This window comes from Primulina huaijiensis, chromosome 14 (genome assembly GCF_012295235.1).
Source record: "Primulina huaijiensis isolate GDHJ02 chromosome 14, ASM1229523v2, whole genome shotgun sequence".
NCBI lineage: Eukaryota > Viridiplantae > Streptophyta > Magnoliopsida > Lamiales > Gesneriaceae > Primulina > Primulina huaijiensis.
Window position 1 is genome coordinate 13,576,821 of NC_133319.1, and position 14,837 is coordinate 13,591,657.

The following is a 14,837-nucleotide window of genomic DNA, read 5'->3' on the forward strand; positions in this document are numbered from 1 at the left end:
AAATTTCTTTTATCTTAAATAGATACAATAATAAAAGTTGTAAAAGATTTGCTTCAGTTTTAACTTAATTTTTAAGACATGAGTATTATTATCAGAGTTGATTTTTTAGTTTTCGATGATGTGACGAATCAATGTAATCTTACTGGTTTACAACAAATCGAGCTGAACTGCAACGCTGATATGAGCCGAGCAGAATGATGATACGGATCTGCACAGACGAAGGAAATTTAGATGGCGCAGGAAGTTTTTCTGTCGTAGCCCTTTCGATGCTTAAGTCAATATCGAGACAAAACTTAAGAGTGTGAGATATAAGTAGTGCTTGTGATAGCAATGAGTGAATATATAAAATTATGTGAAGTACATAGTGTTTATAGAATTAAGAGGAGATAGATACATTATAGAAGAAGAACTGTTAGTAAGATAAGTCCTTGAAACACACCATTCATGATGAGATTGGTACTGATTTGACTTTATCTTTGACAAATTATAATTTTTGAATGTATATCATATTTTGATATTATTAGTGTTTTTCCTTTCTAGGAGACTTGATAACGTGTTTTGCATTAACAGAAGTGTGTATCCACCGCCATAATTATTTGGGCTTGTCTCGATAAAATTTATCATTTAGCCCGGCTGCTCATGTGAGAACCGAAAATCTTGCAATAATTAATAGTTGGAAGGAAATTTATTAGCATAAGATTCTTTTTGGGAATCCTTGTATTAAAGATTTTATTATTGAAAATCTTAATTTATCAAGCCAATAAGATTATGTATAAACATGCAGATTTCGAAATTTGGGGGAGAATATTTACAAGATTGAGTATCATACAAAATAAAAGGAATTGAGAATGGATATGACAAGAAATTTCGAAATCCCCCTAGATTAGTTGCCTAATTTTTGGTGATGGATAGATACTAGTATGATTGGAAACTAGATCATCAAATTTGGCTCAAAATCCCTTGGCTTAGCATCATGATTTCGAGCCAAGCAAAATGGGGAAGGAATCAAGGTTAAATCCCACAAGTTTGGTAGCCAAATAAGCTTTGCTTGAAATAAAAATATGGGGAGTCAACCGTGTGATTTGGAGGCAAATTATGGGCATGATTTGATTACCTTGTTGAGCCTCATCTCATCCACCTATAAATACTCCATCATTCCTACTCATTCCCTACTCTAAATTTTCGAAACCCCTTGTTGAAATTTCGAAATTCAGCAGCCTCTCCCTAGCCAATTTTGCTCCAAATCCGTCCCAAGGTTAGGCTAGAAATCGAAGCCGAAGCGCGGTCCGAGCAAGAACGAGAAGCGACCCAATTCCCGAAGCCAAGCATCCACGTTTTTCTTAGCATTCAAATACTGTAAGTGGGCTTGTTTTTAAAATTTAAATTTCGTTTTATGCATATGAAATTTCGGTTTTTGGTTTTAAAAATTCGGTCGAGCTCTGTCTCCCGTCTATACGTTTTTATGAAATTTGGATACGTTTATGTTTTGACACTGTGAGAATTCCCTGAAAATGGGTGGAATTCCAACATACGGCCCTTCACGGTGGGATAGAACCGTTTTATGGCCTCGCCCCCTTAGAGGATTAAAACTTAGGGACTGACGTCAGTAGACCGTTAAAGGTGAAAAATCGCAGTGTTATTATGTTATGATATGATGTTACGATTATGAAAAGCATGTTGTATTTATATGTTATGTTTTTTCGAAAATGTTGGAAAAAATTTATGTTCGAAATTCCCCCATTTACTTAGTATTTCTCAAAATACTCATCCCCTTAGTCTCCCCTCCCAGATAAGTCCGAAGAACAGGTTGAGGATGAGAAGTCTGAACAATTTTGGGGCTGGTAATTCGCAAGATTAGTAATAGGTTTTATTTCGAATTTTACGATTTAATGAATTGTAAGACGCTTCCGCATTAATTATTTTTTGTTTGGATTTCGTTTTGGGAAAGACAATTGTTGTTACATTTAAATTATGATATATAAACTAGTTTGGTTTATACTGTGCTACAAGAAGGCTTGTTGTTTCGATCGTGTGATTGTTAAACAACGCCGGTGTCAATCCCGAGTTTCGGGGCGTGACAACTCAGACTTAATTGTCTTACGCGGCCCATTGTCCGAGTAGAAAACAGTCTGGACTCTGTATGCTCTTATCATAACTCCTTCAAACATGGGCCAACCATTTGCATATGTTTGGTCTTGGATATTCAGAGTTCAGGTATGGCCACAAATATTTTGGGTTGGGTCGGATAATTGAGGGTATCAATAATATCTCCCTTTTTTGTCTAAAACAAGTATGGAGTTTAGACCAAGTGTTCATGTCCCAACGTGTCTGACCCGAATATACAGCATAAATTCTCAAGCATGTGTTTCTTTCGAGTTTGTTATATTTTAAATGACATCTAAATCGTTGAAATGGATGGCTAAGATTGCGATCAAAGTGCTTTGTGCTTTCCACTCGGATCTATGTTTTTCGGTAAACTTCTTAACCAAGGAAATGAACATTGAGAAACGTGATCTGTGTGCTTTTCTTTTCATCTATTGGATGAAAACATGGACTATCAAGATCTAACGGCTATTGATTTTCCTGAGGCGCTTGTTCGGCATCAACCAGAATTTGGACCGTTATATCACTCATGATCGTGCGACTGTGATCATTCGATCCTTCACATGATAGGAGAACCTCTCTTGTCATTATCACCTTTCTTTCTTCCTGAGTCGTTACTCTGCCCAATTATTTACTCGCTTCTGACCAAAATTTCTGCTCGAAATCCTTCGTTCCATTATTTTTTACTTCCTTAGTAAGTTTTTGTCATTTCTTTAAGATTCTAGTCCCAATCCTAGGATAGTTGATGAGGTAGCTCGGGAAGTAGATGAGGAAGTTGGTGTTGCCTCCATATTCGAGCACTCTTTAGATTCCGAGCAAGAATTCGAACATGCTCGGAGAGTTAAGAAGCTAAAGGCCAAGGAAACTCGGCTGAGGGCAGTGGGGCTTCCTTGGTATGTGGTTGAGAGTCCCACCTAGATCATGCTCGGGAGGACGAGCTTAGAGAGAATTCGGGTATGCCGAAGTGCTCGACTTGTTAATGCCAGACATAGATGACAGAACTCACGAATAGATTTTCACACTTTTTATACTGATCAAATAAATATGGGTCTTAGATCTCTAGTCCCCCGCTTAATCCAAAATATGTGCAAATACTATCGTGTTTGCCCGAGCCAGTTGGCTTCGATCTATTATTCTAACATTCTCTCTCTAGGAGTTCTTTTTGGTGTTTTAAGATCTTGATTAGTGTAGCTCTTCTTTTAAAGTTTTCAAGCATTACGAAAGTAGCCCATGTAGGTTTAATTCGTACCAAAAATAAGTTATTTGGCGGCAACCCCCATTTCTCATAAGCAGTGGCCAAATGGATATTTTTCCCGATCTCCTCATCGTTGGCTTGTAAAATGGCCTGGGTCAATGAGGTCAATGCTCGGCCCACTCTTGAGCTTGAGCATTTCCTTGCTCAATAATTTTTTGTCCATCGTGTCAATTAAGTTCTTTCGAACTCTGAGCCTCACGAAGGACGATGTGCTCAGTCACTTCAACTTCTGTAAGAAAGTGGTCCCATAGAAGGAGACATAGGTAGAGCTAGGGTCTTTCTTTGTTTTAGTACTTGCAATTTTTAAATCACTTGTTTCCTGTGCAGACAACGTGATCATGAGAGTCAAGATGGTCAAAATGATGAAGAGGAAGAAGGCCGAGCAAGACGAGCAGGCCTCTCCGAGTTTCTGGAGGAACATTTTTGAAGTAAGAAGAAGAAATCCTCAAAGCCCGCTGCCCACACTTAAAAGATATTTTCCGGGGTCGGGGGCTCCTCTTCGGGTGATGTTGTGGAGCTCGGGGGCTCCGCCAAAAGGGCTCGGGTCGATGAGAAGATCTTAGTGGTCTAGGTTTGGGACTCGCCGCCCACCTCCCTTCCTCGGGTCGAGAGGCTGATTTGAGGCTAGTGAAGCAGGTGTCTGACCAGGAGGCGGAAGAACAAATGTCCCTTGGCTTTCTTTGTTTCAGAAATTATATGTGAAGACCCAAAGAATTAACACACAAAGCCATGAATTAAAAACACATTCAAGCCATGAATTCAAAGAGGAATTTGAAGAGCCATAACAACATGTTAATGGTGTTTAAGGCCATTAAGAAGGCCATAAACATGGTTGTAATGGTAGTCTTTTCACCTCCCTTCCATAAGCCTATAAATAGTGGCCAAAGGGTAGGAGAAATCACACCTTCAAGCAGCATTTCAACAACTCATTCTTGTCCATTTTCGAATACCGCAGCAGCCGAATTCTTGTCCGGTTCGACGCAGTCCAGTAGCTTTCGTGTCCGAATTTTAGTTGTCTTTCCCTCAAATCTTTGAAGATTATCATCAAGTAAGTGGGCTTTTGCTATATTCTTACGTACACTTGCATTTCATAAGTGTACTACTCGATATATATATATACAACGACATACTTGTTCTTCGTAGGTATGTCCACAATTTCTTAAAAATACGCTATGTATGTTTCTTGAAAGTCGACCGGCATGATATATTCGTTCCTAATTGTTATGAAAACCTTTGAACAATTTATTGTTGGATATTAGTTATAATATCTGAAAGCATGTTTGAAATGTTTGAAATGCACTGTAATGATTCAAATTAGAAATGACAAGGAAATTCCGATATTTGATATATTTTGTTTAAGGCCCTGATGCGGTGGGTTATAATAACCGTTCTTTTGGCCTCGCCCCTTAGAGGAGTAACATATAGGAGATTGATGAGTAAACCATGAAAAATGAGATGATTTTTAGTGCTATGTTTGTATCTTGTTCATATTCGATTCAACATGCTTATGATTGAAATTATGATAATGTATTCGTATAATTATAACTTTGATATTCGTTATGCCTGATCGACCCCCATTTACTGAGTATTTCCCAAATACTCACCCCTTACATTCCTGCCCCAGATAAGAAATAAGAACAAATCGAAGATAAAGAACAAGAATACTTTTGGAGATGGTGATGAAGCCAATCCAATTCAAGACCAGTCTTATTATTCCGTCTTTAGTTATATTATCATGTTTTACGCTTCCGCATTTCGTTTTGATCGCATTATAAAGACGATTATTGATTTATGTAATAGACTGGCTTTTGGCTATTTGATGTACTACATGGCTTGTTGTTATACGATTTTAAATTGTTAAACGACGCCGATGGCACGTGTCGGTTTCGGGGCGTGACATTATATCCTTGTGTATTTGCATAATTCTTTGTGTTTCACATATTGTAGCTCGTAGGCTTAACTTATTTTGTTTCCAATGTAGGGCATGTTTTTTGCTGGTGAGTGTACCCTCCGAACCTCCATGTCCCGAGCCACCTGAGACCCACAAGAGAAATATTGATTATGTGAGGACTCGGCACTCGAAGTTGATGCAACAGCTTCATGTTGCATAGACTCGGGTAGTGGAGGAGAAGGAGGTGCTTATGGTCGAGCTGGAAAAACCTCGGGAGCATGTGGCACTGGAGGCATGGAGAAAGCATGCCTGGCCGAGGAAATTTTGGTTCTGGAGACTCAACTGGCCATCAGCAGGAGGTTGAGGCTCTTTGGACGAGCAAAAAGAAGAAATTCATAAAGTCTGAGGAGTTAAAGGAACTCTGTACGAACAAGACATTGGAGTTCTTCGAGTTGGGATTCCAAGGTTGTGTGTCTCAACTCCGATCCAAAGGCTACTCGAAGGATGAGCACCTAGTTTTTCTCCTTAACTGGGAGAAGGCACTCGATGACCTGCACGAGGAGCCATACTATTTCTGTGTTTTTTTTTGTTAATAGCTTATGGTCTTTTTAATGAAATGCCTTTATTCCTTTGAATTCTTGTCTCATATCCAAATCTCAAAATATTTAATAAGGAACAAAATTGCATATTTACATCGAGCAAACTTGAACTGTTTAAAAGTTGACTAAGTGTAGTAATATCAATCTTTGCACTATTAACTCATCAGATCACATAATATATCTTCACTCGTAGGCAAACGGTGAATCTTCGACTACAATGTATTGGCTCCTATGTATTTCGAAACTACACCCAACCTCGCCACTTGATGACCTTTAATTGAGTCGGTAAACAGATCAAAGTGCATGTTAGTACATTGAGCCTATACGTTGTCCCCGGTCAAAGAACTAATGGTGTATAACCATAACTGCGGACTATTTCCCTCGACAAGTGATAACCACTTGGACATGAGGGTTGTTCAGTACATCATCAAATGATCACCCATCTGTATGAATGGACATCTACACGCCCTTACTAATGAAACATGGCGTTTACATCACAAATGCTAGTATCAAGCTCAAACGACATTTTTCCTTATTTTAGGCTGCTGATTCGACTAGGAACCTGTTTAGAATATACAGTACACTTCCTAATGAGTTTCATGATCTTACGTTAAGAGACAGACCTCATGGTACCTATAATATATTCAAAGACTTTATCTAAGCAGCTTGTATGGGTATACAGATAAAGTAAATGTCATAATTAGATAAAACATTAAAATATTATTAAAATAAATATTGTTTTTACATAAAAGTCAATCAAGCTCAAGCCACAAGTTGGCTCATTAGACACATACTCTAACAAGTGATTCGGTAAATATGGTGGGGATCTTGCTCAGGTCCTGCGCTCGAGTGCTTTGGTAACCCTAAGGTGCTCGTGGTTCTTAGTATTATTTGTATACCTTTTGTGAGTGGTTCAACAGAGGAGTCTGGGATGTGTTTTCATTTGTTCTGCGGAACCGAGCTTAGCAGAGGAGTTAGCAGAGATGAAACATTATTCCATGGTTCCTGTCGAGGCCGAGCCTAGTAGAGGAGTTAGTTGAGATGGGATGTGTTTTCATTTTTTCTGCTGGACCGAGCCTAGCATAAGAGTTATGTTTGATGTGTTGGAGGATGTGTTTAGGGGTTACAATATTGGTATGCTAGTTGTCGGTACTCAGAAGCTCGAGGTTGTGTAAATTAGTGCTCAGGACCTCAGATGCTATGGTTAAGCCGAGCTCCCATTGTCACGGTGACGCTCGACACAGATTTTATTGAAGGTTTTCACCCAACCCACTTTGGTTACGCCTACCGACCTTATGTCCTTATGCCGATCATGATATAAATACCAGTTATAATGGTTTTCGGATATTTCTTCGTGTGGTTTTCTCGCTATATTACTATGTAGTTCAGACAAAAATATAATTTCAGATTTCTTAGGGCATGGGTTATTGACTCGGACTTCACTACATGGTTTGTGATATTTTCTATATATCTCTTGGATTTTTTCATCATTAAGGAGCCCCTGGATCTTTTTTCATGGTTCTCAGGCGAAAGATAGGGTGATTTGAGCACGAGGAGGAGACTTTTGGGAGCATCAAAGATAAGATGGCTTAATTATAAACTTTTAAATTTGTATCATATGAAACCACTTTTATAAATAAATTTGTTAAAAATAATAAGTTTTAAATTTTATTTAAAAATAAATACAACTATTTATTTTTCTGAATTTTTTGATTTTAAAGAACTACTGAATTTAAAATACTTGTTTCCAAGAGGGGATCATCATTAGATGGAATTGGATACAGAATTACATTTATAGAAAAAGGGTCAAAGGGTGTCCATAACTTTACTCTTTTGGGAATTCGAAATTTTGTGGCATAATTTTTTTTCCAAACAAAAAATTTAAAATAAGAGTAAATCCGTTTTTATTTGCTAAAATGACAAATTAGAAATTGTTTAACTAATTAATCATTTGTCATGTTTTCATTAATTTTTTTAAATGTTTTCCAAAATATTTTAATACTCTAAGTTTTATATTATTTACTTGATAACTTCACCGAGGAATTGAATTTTGAAAACTTAGGGATATTTGTTTATAATTCAAGAGTAGGTCTCTTGTGAGACGATCTCACGAATCTTTATCTCTGAGACGGGTCAACCCTATCGATATTCACAATAAAAAGTAATACTCTTAGCATAAAAAATAATAATTTTTCATGGATGACCCAAATAAGAGATCCGTTTCACAAAATACGACCCGTGAGACCGTCTCACACAAGTTTTTGCCATAATTCAATTCTAAGGATATTTTTTATTTTTACTTTTTGCAAACACAAACGAACATATTCATGGTATTTTGAAATTTTAAATTACATTTCACTCTAACAACAATTGTTCAAATTTTTTGTCACTGCTAAAAAAATTAAATCATGATATTATATTCAAAGGCAACATATTACATTTCCCAGTTTTAATATAACAAAAATAACTTTATTTGAAAGATAAATGTAGTATCCTTCTGCAAGCATAACCGAATAATATATATTACATTTTTAATTCAGTCTATACCTAGAAATATAATTTCAAAATTTCTTCCTAGAATATTAAAAATATAAGAAACTATAACATTGACAAATGAAACTAAATATTTATTACATTTTTCAATATATTCCTACAAATATTTTTTCCAAATTTTCTTCCAAAAACATTAAAAGTAAACTCACACGGATAGAAGACTTTTGAAGGTAGTTATATTTGTCATGTTATTATGGTCATGCAGAACGTCCCAGCATAACTAATTGAAGGAGATAAATTCTACACAATCTTAGCTTATGCATATATATAGTGAGCATACTCACAATAAATAGGACATATATACTTCGATTTGAGATTCGAAAAAATCAAATATTGCATCAGTTGATCCGTCTTTTCGACAAAATTAAGTTAATCCCATATTAAAACAAACTCATATATCTTAAAAGTAATTATATTTTTCTTGCCTTGAGCTCTCTCTTTAAATTTTTCATGCATGCTATGTTGTTCAACTACCAATATTAGGAAAGGGCTCCACATACTTTAGCTTCCTTCTTTATCTGAAGTTTTGAAAACCTTCTCACAATTTGCTAATAAAAAGAGGACATTATGCAACAGTTAACCACCATCCCATAAATTAATCTTTCTATTTTTTTTTTACATTTCTGAGAGATTTTGTAGCTAAAGGGCTACCAGCAAAACAAGAAGGAAGGATATCTTTGTGTCTGGTGTAATCTCGATGCTCTTTCGATTTTCTTTTTCTTTTTCTTTTTTGAAGAACTTAATGGTCTTTATGTGTGTGTTTCTCTATGCGGAAGATTTTAAGAATATGGTTGCAAAAGCATGAAAATTTTGGCAAGGTTCTATGTTTTGCTTATCATTTTTATAACTTGAAGAGAATTATTGTTTTAACATCGAAATGACCACAACTCTAGTATGTATGATTATACAAAACTGCACCTTGTGGCTGATCCCTCCCATTCTCTTGAGGATAAATGTATAACACAATGAGTTCTTGATCAAATGTAATGAATCTAATCCGTTTAGTATCTCGCGTCCATAATCATCATTCATATATATACAGCTAATTCTTTCTTTGGTTGCAGGAAAATGTCGGTGCAAAGTTTTATAGAGAGGCTAAGACCCTTAGTTGGTATCAAAGGCTGGGAGTACATCGTTCTATGGAAGTTAAGCAATGATCATAGGTAATTTAATACAATATATACAGAACAGAAACAGAAATCCTTATAATTTTGGAAAAAAAACCAAAAATTATATTATAGGATTCATTGTATTCCCATTGTACTTGGCTGATTTAGGTCTATTGAGTGGATGGATTGCTGTTGTGCTGGAACAATAAATTTCGAAAATTTCGAAGATGAGCTTCTTTTGCCTGCTGCAGCAACTCTGTCTTGTCGAGATGCCATATTTAGGCATCCAATAACCAAATCTTGTGAATTATTAGGCCAGCTTCCTTCCTCCATAGCACTTGATTCAGGGTAAAATTTTTGTAGTTATAAATTATATGTTCAAGAAATTTCATGGGATTATGACTGATCTACACTTTCAGATTTCATGTACAAACAATCCTTTCAAATCAAGTAAGTTGGTTGAATTTCTCACAGAACTCAGATTCAAATTTGTCAGATGTAAGTTCCGTTTCAAGCTATGCAATTGCTCAAAAACGAGATTTTCTACACAATTCAGTAACTGTTTTGTGCTTGATTCTCTGTAGGAAACAACCGGTACCCGAGTTTTGGTCCCGCTGTCTCTTGGATTACTCGAGTTTTTCGCGACTAAACAGGTACTTCTTCCGCACTTCCCCAAATCCATTGCACCTTTTCTTTGTGGGAAAAAAAGTTATTTGTGATGGTTTGGTTTGGCTCTTTGATCAGCTAAGCGTTTAAAAAATCTAAAATAAATAAAGAAAAATCACAAACTATAACTTTTAATGCTTCTGCTTCAACTAAGATTTCAAAAAATATGTTAATTCAATAGAAAAATATTTTTATTTCAAAAAGCTCTTCTCAAGAAAGTGCTATTTTAATCCAAACTTTCTCTTTTTGTTTCAATGTTTATTTTCCAGATTCCTGAAGATCAAGAAATGGTAGAATTCATCAAGATTCAATGCAGCATCCTCTTGGAACAACAGGCAATGAGTAATTCTACCATCACACGTTCTTTCTCATCTGATCTAAATGCTCAAGAACATCTCATTACCTCTTTTTTCAGCCACATATTTCTCCAGAAATATCGAAAGAAGACTTGGATTTGCCACACGATATATCAGTTGACAGAATCTATCTCGGTAACTCTTCTATGAACACTCCGCATCAATTTAGCTGCACTTCAGAAGCCAACAGCATATTGTTAGAAGCGACTACTTATAATCACTCAAATATGAACTTCACCCCTTCGGTTGAGAATGGATTCCAAGGTTTGGAAGCATCAGATAATAAAATATGGATGGAGCCATCATCTGGTACAATAGACGATCAAATGAATGAAAATAACCGGTCAGACGACTCTGATCTAAATGAGGACGAGGATGAACCGAAGTACAGAAGAAGGAACGGAAAAGAACTTCAATCGAAAAATCTTATGGCTGAGAGGAGGAGAAGAAAGAAGCTTAATGATAGGCTATACTCCCTTAGAGCATTAGTTCCTAAAATTTCTAAGGTTGGATGAAACCATATTTTTTTTAAGTAAAAACTTTGTAGCAATTTTGTTCATCAAGTTGCTTGCATTGTGCTGCAGTTGGACAAAGCTGCAATTCTTGGAGATGCTATTGATTATGTGAAAGAACTGCAGAAACAAGTGAAGGATCTACAAAATGAGCTTGAAGAACAAACAGATGATGAGGATGGAAAAGAAACTTCAAGAACCGAAATTGACCAAAATATCGTCCCAACAAGTACTAAGCATCAAAATGGTACGAAACGTGGACCTAAACGAGAACACGAAAATCTTCTGAATGGCTTTCACAAGAAATCTTTTGATAATCATGAGATGGATAATACGAACGAGAAAGTGCAGCAAATGGAGGTAGAAAGAGTAAACTTGTAAATAGTTGAGTTGAATTGTTATTACATATTCATGTTTATGTCTTAACTTGATAAATTGCAGCCACAAGTGGAAGTATTTCAACTGGATGGGAATGAGTTCTTTATCAAGGTATTCTGTGAGCACAAAAGTAGCGGATTTGTGAGGTTAATGGAAGCTTTGAATTCTTTGGGACTGGAAGTAACTAATGTAAATACAACAAGGCATACATGCTTGGTTTCGAGTATCTTCAAAGTAGAGGTACCTAAATCTCATTTCTGTACATTTATTTAAACTAATGGGAAACGTGGATACTAACACATACTATGGCAGAACCATGTTCTGAAAATGGTGACTTACATTTTGTATGTTTTTGTTCTTGGATGGCAACAGATAAAAAACAATGACAATGTCCAAGCTGACTATGTACGGGAGTCATTACTCGAGCTAACACGAAATCCATTGAAAGTGTGGCCTAAATTACAAGAAACATCAAGTGGTGGCGACAATATAGATCAAGAATATTATCGCATTCACCCCAACCAGAGTCATCACTCTTTAATCCATGGCTGCCAAATGAATTCTCACCACCTTCAGCAACTGCACCATCACATGTAATGAGTACAGTATGGAACCGTTTTGATTTTTATTCTCTTTTAGATCAAATAAGTGAGAGGTTAGGCCTAATGAATAAGTATTCTTGAACTATACTGGAATAATAAGTTTATCATTCATGCATGGTATTTAGTGTTTTGTGTGTTGGTTCAGCCCCATCGGTGCAAGGATTCGTCGTCTGAGGACAACTTGTTTTGGCCGCCATGGATCTATCTAGCCACTGACGTTGCTATGAACCCATGGTTTTGTTTTGGACTTTGGTTGTTTGGTCAGCTCAGATCCATGCATGATAATGTGGTCAAAACTTACCTAGTTGTTATATATTTTAGCTTAACATATCCAATATTTACCCAACCATTACTTTCCGGACAAACCAACCCGGACCTGTCCACGCAAGTCTTCTCTGCATGAGCAGAGCATGGAGCAAAATCGAGCAATTGATCTTAGAAGAATTCTACTTTCAATTTAAGCACGACGACTCCTATTTATGGGCATAAAGAAATCGTCTCGGTAGCAACTACCAACAACTTTCGATTCACTCGTGGGATCCGAGCGGTCCAGGAAACCGGTTTTCGGGTATCTAGGCATGGTTTATGCCAAATGATATATGTGAAGCTGGTGGAATTATGTTGCATTCATTCTAGGTTGTTTTTATTTATCTAACTCTAAATTACAATAAGTATTTGGAACACAACGATAGTCTGCGAGATGTTGTTGATTTTCCGGTTTTCAGTTCCATTGAGTTCAAACTAATTCGAAATCATTGGATCAAACCCGAAGTTTTCTTAGCAAAAATCGAACAAAACTTTAAAAAAAAAATTGTATAAATTATAAATAATACCCATACATTGAGAAAGCTTTATATAGGTAGACATTTGATATTATGGTATTTTATGGCATGGTTTAGTTCAATGGGGGCAATTTACAAATCTAAATGCGTACATTTTAATTTGTTGAATTCCAATAGGGTAATAAATTTTTGACTTTTTATTGAGTTATGAAAACTTAGTCATGTTTTGTTAGTGTTTCTAGGTGTTTTTTTTCTTGAAAACACGAACAAGAACATTTTTTAATTCTTTTCTAAAAAATATTTTTTCAATCGACATTTAATTCCTCGATATAACCCATCATTCTATTCGACTTTCATCATTGTTAAAAGCAATTCCGTTCTTATACTATATCCAAGAGAAAAAGTGCAATTTTGGTTGTTTGTTTATTTGCTACTTGAGTCGTTTATGTTGATTAATTTCAGTTTTAGTCATATATTTTTCAATTTTTGACAGTTTCAATCATTTCTCATCGATATTGCTGATGTGACACGGTACACATCAATGTCATATTGGAGTCACATAGGCGATGCATATGTGTTATATCAGCGTCATGTCTGAAAAATGACTAAAATTGAAAAAATAATAAACATAGTTAATCGAAATTGAAATTTAACAAAATAGATAACAGAACTAAGATTATATTTTTTCTTATTTAACAACATGACTACTATCTAAAACTAAACGTTCTAGTAGAAAATGTATCATTATGCAAGTACAACTATACATATTACATTCCTTAATTCATTATGAGAAAGCGAAATTACAATTTTGCTCATGTATATCTGTTTTTTTATATATATTTTTTGATCTTCTATGTTCACCAATTTTAATTTTAGTCTTGTGTCTTTCAAAATTTTTTTGACAATTTTAGTCATTTTCCGTATGTGTAAAATGATATGGCATTGCGTAGGTCGAAACAACGTCAGTATCATATCAGCGACACGTGGAAAAATGACTGAAACTACAAAAAAATTCATAGATAACGGTTTAAAACTGAAATTTGATACATAAAGAACAAAAATCACAAAAATGTCAAACATACATGACCAAAGTTGCAGTTTTCCCTTATGAGAAATATGTTCCATAATTGGCTTCTTCTTTCTTTTTTTTTTTTGGAAAGAAAATCACACGGTTAGAAGACTGTTGAAGGTAGTTAAGTTTCTCATGTTATTATGGTCACGCAAAATGTCTCAACATAATTATTTAAAGGAGAAATTATATACAATCTCAACTATATCATTCTCTCGTCCCAATTATATATGTTTCTTTCCTTTTTCAGTCGTCTCGAATATATAGTTCAGTTTCTATATTTAATAGCAATTTTTTTGTCTTTTACTAACATAACTCTATTAGCTAAATCTTGAAAAATACGCAACCATTTTTTGAATGAATTAAATAAGAATTTAGGGTGTTTGTTTATAAATTTTTTTTTCCCTATGATTTTTTTAATTTGTAAGAATAAACAAACAAGTATGTATATTACGAATGAATTATTATTGGAATATACGCACAATAAACCGGGCATATATTGTTTCATATGAAATTGGAAAATTCAAATATTATATTATAAAAGTTGAAGAAAATCAATTAATAGAATCATTAATTTTTTAATTCATTACTCATGTCAATGTGACAAAATTTCAATATCTGATTAATTTTGAATAATTAAAATTTTTTGGGTCAATTTCTCTTTGAATTTTTCATGCATGCAACGTTGTTCAACTACCAAGATTAAGTAATTAGGCTCCACGCACGTTAGCTTTCTTCTTTATCTAAAACCTTGAAAACAAATAACAAATTATCTTTATCAGAATTTGCTATTAAAAGATCGAGAACATTAAGCACCAATTAATCATCATCACCAAAAATTTAACTGTCTTTTTTCCACTTCCTTATTATTATTTTTTTCGGTAGATAGAGTAACAGAAGGATCATAGCAAAATAAGGAGGGATATGTTTGTGTCTGGTATAATCTTAATCCTCTTTCTATG

General features: G+C 35.1%; 1 protein-coding gene across 1 annotated transcript; it reads left to right on the forward strand.

The window, feature by feature from the left end:
- Nucleotides 1-8,706: 8,706 nt before the first annotated feature.
- LOC140956898 (transcription factor ABORTED MICROSPORES-like) lies at nt 8,707-12,148 on the forward strand. The gene is made up of 10 exons (XM_073413829.1): nt 8,707-9,384; nt 9,466-9,564; nt 9,679-9,858; nt 9,930-10,008; nt 10,095-10,163; nt 10,446-10,511; nt 10,592-11,038; nt 11,117-11,404; nt 11,486-11,662; nt 11,795-12,148. Coding segments are annotated over exons 1-10 (1,632 nt in total). The 5' UTR covers nt 8,707-9,382; the 3' UTR covers nt 12,020-12,148.
- Nucleotides 12,149-14,837: the final 2,689 nt, after the last annotated feature.

What these genes read in the sequence shown, in the direction of transcription:
- LOC140956898 (XM_073413829.1), top strand. An exon ending in CAGATTCAAATTTGTCAGAT is followed by an intron (nt 10,009 to 10,094) that starts GTAAGTTCCGTT and finishes GATTCTCTGTAG; the next exon opens with GAAACAACCGGTACCCGAGT. An exon ending in GCATCCTCTTGGAACAACAG is followed by an intron (nt 10,512 to 10,591) that starts GCAATGAGTAAT and finishes CTCTTTTTTCAG; the next exon opens with CCACATATTTCTCCAGAAAT.